Source organism: Polistes canadensis, unplaced genomic scaffold, assembly GCF_001313835.1.
Source record: "Polistes canadensis isolate GaletaPanama2010 unplaced genomic scaffold, ASM131383v1 scaffold_3, whole genome shotgun sequence".
Taxonomy (NCBI): Eukaryota; Metazoa; Arthropoda; class Insecta; order Hymenoptera; family Vespidae; genus Polistes; species Polistes canadensis.
This window is the reverse complement of record NW_014569550.1, coordinates 914,333-923,961: the sequence shown is the minus strand read 5'-3', so window position 1 is coordinate 923,961 and position 9,629 is coordinate 914,333. Positions and strand designations below refer to the sequence as shown.

At 34.5% G+C, this 9,629-nt stretch overlaps 1 protein-coding gene across 2 annotated transcripts in view; it reads left to right on the top strand.

The window, feature by feature from the left end:
• LOC106786778 (cell wall protein DAN4) overlaps nucleotides 1-9,262 on the top strand; it is an 87,266-nt gene extending 78,004 nt beyond the window's left edge. Inside the window, exons 4-7 of one of the 2 annotated variants that reach the window (XM_014748551.1) lie at nucleotides 2,253-2,385; nucleotides 2,506-2,553; nucleotides 2,738-2,853; nucleotides 2,981-9,262. In XM_014748551.1, the coding sequence (XP_014604037.1) occupies nucleotides 2,253-2,385; nucleotides 2,506-2,553; nucleotides 2,738-2,853; nucleotides 2,981-7,882 (5,199 nt within the window). In that variant the 3' untranslated portion in view covers nucleotides 7,883-9,262. Of the gene's footprint in view, nucleotides 1-2,252; nucleotides 2,407-2,505; nucleotides 2,554-2,737; nucleotides 2,854-2,980 lie in introns of both variants that reach the window. The other variant, XM_014748543.1, reaches the window with a different exon arrangement.
• The last annotated feature ends 367 nt before the right edge of the window (nucleotides 9,263-9,629 follow it).

Here is a 9,629-nt window from a genome sequence, read left to right as displayed (position 1 = left end):
AAATATAAAAAGAAAATTTATTTGATCGAACGTTATGATCCATGATTTTTGTTTCTACTTTTCCCCTAACGAACAAAAATTAAACGAATGGTATTTTTTTTTTTTTTTTTTTTACGAACCTCGTAAAAAGGAGATAAAGAATTTCTGAATATTTTTATTTTATAATCATTATAGTTTATCCGTATCTCTTTGTTTATTTAACAATTGTTGCCATAAATATTAAAAAAAAATTATTTTGTTTTATAAATTGTAATTAATACAATAGTAATTCCAAAAAAAAAGAAAAATATACTCCCAATAGATTAGAAGAAAAAAATTATAAGAGAAATATTCGGTCATTGACCTTTTTTGTACAAAACAAAAAAAAACAATAATGAAAAATAATTTCTATTTGTTATTTTTGAAATTTTAAAAACAAGAGACAAAATATTTGTCAAATATCTAAAATGATTTATAATAAGATCGAATGAATTTTTGAATACTATATTTGAAAATTTTCGGATGAAATTGAGAAATAAAAGAAAAAAGAAATAAAAGAAAGAAAGAAGACACAAAAGTCTGTTGTAATAAAAAGAAAAGAAAGAATGAAGAACATGATCGATACGCCGATATTTGTTTCCTCGAGAAGTCGTGTCGTATTACGCTGATCTATTCACTCTGAAACAAAACTCAATTATCGGATAAAAGGAGCTCGAGTAGTAGTGTGTTACAGAAAATTGAAAACTCCCCCTTTGCGTATCAATGACCGCTACTTTATTACGTTTCTCACGGTACTGAATTTCTCTACAACGTGTGTGTGGTGTTTCATTTAAACATTTCAATTTACATATATTTTATTTATATATTAACTATCGCCCAACATTTATTCATTTAATTATTTATAACATACGAAGTTTCATATCATCCAACGAAATTACAACGACGAGTAATCTTTTCGAATTTTACAAATTATATTTATTTAATATATTTATATTTAATTGGATTATATATACGTATGTGTATAAAATAACTTTTAACCAAAATAAAGCAAGCAATTTTTATAAGATATCTAAAAAAGAAATGAAAAAATATATTTTTCGTTTTTAACAACCCATATACGATCCGTAATGAAAAAAGAAGTGTCATACACGCACAAACGTTATTACGTTTGTCAGATTTTCTTATTGGCTTGACAAAGCCAATTGTAAATTATTATTATTAAAAAAAAAAAAAAGAAAAACTAAATTAATTAATATTAAGATAGATAATTTGATTAAAAAAAATATTTTCCCCATTTCATTCGATAATATCTACAATATATTTTAATTAAACGAACACCGTCGAAGAGAAAAATTCGACGAATGAGAAAAAAAATAAGAAGATTGACTTTCACTAAACTTTCGAGAGTAAAAAAAAAAAAAAGAAAAAATAAAAAAAAAGAGAACAAAGAGAAGAAAATGGGAAAGTTTGTATAGATGATAATGTAGTATAGTTAATTATCATTGTTACGTTTGCTCGTATCGTATAAATCCAGGAACAAGAAAGGTGATGATGATAGAAGTAGTTAGTACGGGATTCTAAGAACTAGTTGATGCACTATTTTAAATAGGAGTCACACCTCGCGTGAGAGAAAGAACAGAGGAAAAGAGGAGGATGTTGTATCTCCTCTTGGAGGAAGTAACACCTACCATCATTTCCTGGTGTAGTTTACGGCATGCAAGGGTGAAACACAAGAATATACGATAGGACATGCTGTTCTTTACTTGTTTGCGTAACACCATTTATCGTTTATCCCGTTTCCCTTCCCTGAGATGACGTTGACCTCGTTTGTCTTTACGATCAATTAGCTCTCTACCAACAATCTCTTTTTAATTGTTTCTTTACTTTCGAAGAGAGACAAATATTCAAAGACATAACAACACCCTGTTAATCTCAATTATCGATTATTTAACATGTTTTTTTTTTTTTTTTTTTTTTTTTTATTATTTTCGATATTCCATTAGAATTGAATTATTTTTATATGTTATTTTATTCCATTGCATGTTTATATTGTTTAAATAGTTTTGAAATATGCAAACATAATATCAACATGTTTTCGTGTTTGAATTTAGCAAACCGTGGTAAAATTTATAACAAGATAAACTTAATATTATTTGTTATTAATGATAAATTTATCAATATAAATATATAACATAAACAGATTGTGTATAATATATAATAGATTATATTAATAATTTTTCTAAAAAAATAAAGTTCATTATATTATTTTGTAGGAATCGCAGGACAATGAAAAAGCGAGATTACCGGAGTTCCTCTCGGAATTGGACTTGGCAAGCCTCGAGGCTTCCGAGGAAGATGTCGAAGCCTTAAAAAAAATAGCTAAAAGATTAGCACCGGAGAAGAATGGCGAGTACCAAGTCTATCAAGGTTTTAACCATAGTCAATCCCATTAACAATCCTGATTAACAAATCTAATACGCGCGTATTACATTATTACACTACACTAAAATAAATTTCTTTTCCTAGTCTTCTTTGGGAACGAGGATCTTCTTAAGGAGTGGCTCAAGGGAGCGGGTATTTCGAAAAATCCACATTTTATCCTCCTTGCATGTTACTTTCCTTTTTTTTTTTTTTATATTAATTACATTCTAATCCAATCTCGTTCATTCGGAAAAAAATCCATTTCGTAGAACTCACATTTCTCTACGACACGTTGTAATAAAAAACGTTCATTGATTTTGTTGTGTGTGTTATTTAGGTGTATCCGGACAACCAGGTGTCGACTTTCCAACCTTTACGACAATCCCAGCAACTTCGTTCAGTTGTCGTGGTCTGAAAGGTGGTTACTATGCTGATTTGGAAACAAATTGTCAAGTACGTTGCATATCACAAACAAGTGATCGACGATTTTTAATATATATTTTTACCTTTTTTTTTTAATTTAATTTATTCAAAAAAAAAATAGATTATAAATTAATGAGAATTCAAACGTTTTTTCTAGGTTTTTCACATCTGCGACAACGGACGAAAGATATCGTTTCTCTGTCCCAACGGTACCATCTTCCAGCAATCGCAATTGATCTGCGATTGGTGGTTCAAAGTAGATTGCAGCAAGTCGACCGAACTTTACGAACAGAGTGCCGAACAGCTAGCCGAGGAAGAAAGAAAACGTACGGAAGACAAAAAAATGAAATCCGAATTCCATCGTACCGTAGATCACGATGGACTCGATTATCATCAAGGTCAAGACAATTACGATGGCAGACAAAACGGGCGAACGAATCCTTTCGGTCAATCCGTAAGACCTAATCAAATTCAAGACAATGCTGATAGTTTTAAATCTCAATTTAAACAGAACAATGTTTTCGATCAATCGAACGGCAGATCTGCCAGTCAATTTGCACAGAACTCAAATTCGAATAATTTTCAAAGCAACGAACAAGATTTCGAGGACAATTTCAATATCAAAAGCAAACAAGGACCAGCATTTAATTATCGAACGATAAACAGACAACAGAATCAATTGTTAGACACTCAGAATGGTAAATACAATCAATATAATCCAAGTTACGAGGAGAAGTTTCAGGAAAGCTCTCAAGACAATCAAGATCAATCTAACAATTCCCAGGATTATTATGGATCAGCTGGTACACAAAACGTAGCTCGAAACGAAAGACCTAACAGTAGAAATCCCAAAGCGAGGGGAAATTATGCACGAAATTTGAATAATTTGAATTCGCCTACTCAAAAAGCCACACCGGCTTATATGGAAACGACAACTTTTAGGACAACCACTTCGAGTCCTGTTAAAGAATTTCAACAATTTGCCGAGAGTGCTGCTTTCGTTTCCAATCGTGGCAATTATTACAATAACAATGCTGCCAATCGTCAATTTTATTATCAACCGTACAACAACAACAATCAAGAAACAACTACGAAGGATCCAGCATCGATTAAAGAAAAAAGTAGTAGTCCAGCTTTGATAAGAACTAGATTTAGTATACCACCATTCCCTGGCCCAACATTCGCACCGATTTACAAACCACGAACGACCACTATACCGAGTCGCGAGACAACATTGCAGTATACTACAACAACCGAAAAGACCTTGGATAGTACGGATTACTATAGGCAGCCTTATACGACGGAAACATCGTATGGTTTTAGTGTTGATGGTGGTAATAGTGGTGAAATCGTTAGCACAACTAATCGTCTGGAAAACGAGGATTATCAAACCAGTACAGAATCCATTTCCACAGCAGCATTAAATAGAAATTATCAGGAAAACTCGGAAACACCGGCAACTTACCGTACAAACGTGGATTCGAGTAATCCCAATCGAGCCACATTTACGGATTATTATCCAAGTAATAATGAATACAATACAAATAAAGTGATCGAGGGTGATCAAGAATCGAGTTATACAACAACAAGATCTAACATTAACACTGACAATTCACGTGAATACACCGAAGATTTAGGAACAACGGCAGCTTCAAATGATTATTCAAACGACGTTCTTGAAAGACAAAATTTTGAGAATTCGGAGGTAGAATTGAAAATCAGTACGAAAGAACCTACGAGAAATTCTCCGAGTTATCATGTCAATTCGATAAACGCTTCAACGGAAAAAGCATCGAGGAGTACTCAGCAGTATTCGCAAACTGGAAAGACCTTGAGTCCATACGATACTAGTTTTACGTACAAACAAGGCAAAGTTATGTCGACTTTAGGCCCCTACATTCCGTTCACGAAGAATTACATTCATTCCAGTACCTCGGCCTCCATGACTACTACCCCAACAACGACGACAACGACAACGACAACGACAACAACTAAACCACCTGTATACACAGCGACAGTACCTAGTTTAACTTCTACCTTGGCTAATTATCGCAATCCTAAAAACTTGATATCCAAGTCGAAACAATTTTTCTCTTCCTCGAACAAATTGAAAGGCAGTAGTAGTTCTACTTACTTACCGGAATCTCGATCGACATTGAGGATCGGTACGGCTTTGGATAACAGGCCTGCTAACGAGAGAGAACACGTATTGGATATGTTACATTCTCTTCAAGGCTTAGAAAACGATGTAAACACGTCTGGTATTTCTCGTCCGAGCTTCTCGACGGCCTCCGGACCATCTACTTTACATTCTCTCGCTTTGTATTTCGCCACTGCTAGCGAAAATTTTGCTTCAAAGGAGTCAACCGAATCGACTACCAATCATCCAGAAGAAATGGAAGAATCCTCGACAGAAAAAAATAATGATTCCTCTATTGAGTTACCCAAGAGTATACTCACCCAACAGACCGTCGAATCCTATGCTGAATTATTTAAATTGAACAACGCTCTCGAGATCAACGATACGAGAATAGAAGAAGATTCAAACGAGTACGAAAATTCCAGCGACGATTTGGATCTTCAACAGAGCGAGGGCCCGGTAAACGGAGCAAATAAAACAAACGGAACTAAGTTACGTGAGCTTGCCCAAGTATTCACACACGCGTTATCAGCCTACTTGCAAGATCCCGACACGTTCAAAAAGGTACTCACTGATATAAGACCAACCGAACCAACCTGGACTACCGAAAGTGATCAGAGTGAAACTACCACTTCTTATCCTAGTACGATAACCGAAGAATTTCCATCGGTTACCAAGGAAAAAGATGAAGTATTGGATTTCTCCGAAGACGTGAATGGATCGAGAAGGCGAAAGCCAACGAGCGTGTATCCGAGCATGTATCAACCTTCTTCCATCGTGATCACGAGTACCACCTATAAACCTTATTTGTCGCAACGTAACTTCTATGGTTCGACCTTGGCACCGGTTCAGATTCCACGCCGTGAATTCTACACGACTGCATTCCCTGAAACATATCGACGCGACGTTTATAATTCAACTTTGTCACCAGTTAGATCGGTCAGCAGTGTCTCTCATTCTGCCAACGGTAATACGATTCGATCTTTCGAAGAAAACAGTTATCAAACGACAACTTGGTTACCTCCTAGAACGCAAAACAGTTATTACACGACAACGATAACTCCGTTTGAGGATACCTTAGATCAAACAACGACATCTTCGTTGAACGATCTATCGAATAACGATTATTACGAATCTTCGACAGTCCCAGCTGACAATAACTTTGCTTACGTCGTAAACAATGCTTTCAATGTCGGCAATGACAATCGTGTACCGATTAGTAGCGTCGAGACAAGCGACTCCAATGGATCATCTCAGGACGATTACTTTCCTCTGGAATACAAATCTGCAGAAAATCAATCAGGCGATAGCTCGAACGAAACCACGTTTAGATCAGATACTTACGGTAAAAATGTTAAACCGGCAGGTATTACACCGATATATAAAAATTATGTATCCTCATCGACACCAGCTTATTATTTACAATATGCTCAGGATTCTTATCAAGGAAGCAAATCGGAAAGATTTGGTACGCCCCATTATTTCAAACCGGAAGATAACAACAATAATGGTGGTTCAGCAGCAGTCGAAGTATCCAATAGTATAATACCAAGCTCTACCACATCGATACCTCCTAAAAGGATTAGCAATAGCCCTTTCAGAATACGTTATTATGATTCAAGAATCCCAGATGAATCTCTTGTAACTGCTCGTAGCTCCTATCAGAATTTTCGAACACAGAATCGTGTAGAAAGTAATGTTAAGCCAACGGATAAAACAACGACCGAGAGTTCAGCGATGACATCAATATCGTCCTCGAACCAAATTGGACTCGATCCGATAACAACTACGGTGACCGACATTGATGATTTTTCTCAGGTTACTACTGTCACTCGAAATGCTTCGAACAATAATGCGATTCAGAACAATACTACTTCGAGCATATTGAGCAATGATCATTGGACGTCTTCGCCTATGGTGACTCAACTTTGGGAAAGTACCATTTTCATAGATCCTAAACGTATAAATCACGGCTTGGAAGATAATCCTTCGTCGAAAGAATTTACTTCTAGCGAATCATTATCAACATTGAAACCAACGCGCAGTAGTACCTTGGATTCTCTCAAGGATAATAAAATTGTGACTATCAATACACTCGAAGAAGCTACGAAATCGTCAACATCGAACGAGGATATCTCAACACCTTGGCAATGGACATCCAATAACGACGACTCACCGACAACGTTTACTCTACTACCTAGTGTGTTCTCAGGCGAGAACACGGCAACCCCAACACCGATTTATACTACCCGTTCTAGTATAACAACAACAATAACGTCTTCTGTTACATCTACCAACACCATACCCCAAGACAATGCTTTGGTATCCTTGTTACCTTACACATCGACAAGTTCGAATCCTTCGAACACGAGCGACAACGAGGTCGTCAAGGCTAAAAGGATTTTTGGTAAACTTAACGAGAGTAGTTCGGATACATTGATGAGAGTAATGAAACAAGCAGATACCAACGAAACTGTTAGACAATTAGTTTTACTATTGATCAATCATTGCAATGGACCAATGAACAAAACCATGGAAGAAGAAAAAGAACAATTGTTGAATGCACTTTTAAAGATGCCAGTCAACAGATTTTCTAGCGAAGAATCGCGCGAAATCGTAGCTGGTATTAACAAATTAAATTTACCTATCGGTAGACGATCGTCATCGAGATCAAACGGTGCTGATTCTAGAACATCTTCGACAACCCCTAGATCATCCGAACCTTCGATTACTACATTCCGCAGTAGACAGGGTAGAAAATTTCGAACAACTACTGATAATCCGTCAATTTTATCGAGAAGATCTGACGATCCTGAAACTCAAGAAACTATTGACTCGTTAACGGAAACAACGGTGTCCGATAACAGAGCATTAGATCTTCTGCGATCTCTTTACTCGGTTGCTGCTAAATGGGGTTGAAATAAAATAAATTTGTTTGAAATAATGTTTTCGATATAATTGCAAAAAAAATGGAAGCTCGTTCGTTAAACCATGCAACAACGTTCGTGTTTATCGACAATGTAGTATAATTATTATACACACAAACAAACACACACATACACACACACACACACATTCATACACGAATTATATTCGTAGCTCTTAAAAAAGAACTGCGAATTAACGAGAACTGTTTCCTATATGGCGATAGACAGTAGCAGTTCGATCGATAGTTTTTATTTATAGCTCCGTTGTAGAAAATAAGAATTGACGATATTATCCTAGCCATTTCTCTGGTTGATCGGATTAACGTGCTGATGAAACGAGATTAGATTACATGTAAGTCTCATAGCCATTTGAAATATATCGATTTGTTCAATTTTGGTCCTGGCGTTATACGACAAACACGATGATAACGAAAGATCGTTGAACTTATCTTACTGTTTTATTCAATCCTTTTTTGAATCTTTTCCAATAAATATTAAATATTTATATTTATAGAGACAGAAAAGAAAAATAGAAAGCAACTGTTAGCTAAGATGATATCGATTCGAGATAAACTGTAGGAAGAGTTTGTATTAAAAATTTATAATAAAATAATTCGTAGTCAGATTTTGGTCATCGAAATTTCATGAAATTTTCGACTTTTCTGGCAGACTTTCAAAATAAAAGAACTGATCCTGAAACTTATATTAACGTTTTATTCGATGTAAATTTATATTGAAAATATTTCTTGGATACGTTCTCGTTAATTGGAAAGAACTTTGATAATTTATGCTCAGCGTATAGATTTGCAAGAAAATATATTATAAAAATAATTGAAAAATAAGAAAAAAAAGATACGAAATATCTTTCCATTCTCGATTCGTGTCTCTTACGTTATTACGTTTATTCAAAAGGAAGGAATCTTTGAGTGTTACTTAGATGATCGTAAGTTACATACGTGTGCATGTAATACGTGCGTAGATATTGTAGAATATGATCCGAACGAGAAATGATGTTTCGTTTTACGATCGCAAGCAAAGCTAGAAAACGGTAAATCATCAACGATCTTCCTTATTTGATGGTAATCGCTTTCGTAAAATATTATATCCTATCCCTACGATGATTTATGTTTTACGATAGGAATTACGTGTGTCTTCTTCTTCTTCTTCTTCTTCTTCTTGCGTTCTCCATTCCGTCTGCACGTGAATCTATCCAGAAGATTTCCCACGCTTTTAAATATACGACGATACTGCGTTGAAAATCTTTTTTTCCTGAGAAATTAACGGACAAACTTAGAAGTTATCAATTTTTATCCACATAATTATTAACAAATATTTTCTTCTTCTTCCTTTGCAAATTTTAATCTTTTCAGGAGCCCTGTGAGATATATATAAATTTAATTTAATTTATTATGAACTTTTTTGTATTTTGAATTACATTTGAGAAGGAAATAATTAAATTTAAAATTAATCGTTTTATATTTTACTTTCCTTATTTATTATAAATAAATATCTTTGTTATTAATTAAATGTGAAAATTTGCTCCTAAAGAGATTAATAACGGATCGATTATATCGAATATCGATTTTTAATGTAATCCGATGATTGCGATTTGAAGTTTAGAAAGAATTTATTAGAACAATATACACATATAACGATGTTTTACGTTTTTCTAATTGAATAACGTATTATATATCCACATGTGTTATTTATTTCATACAATTTAGTGAATCGTTCAAGAA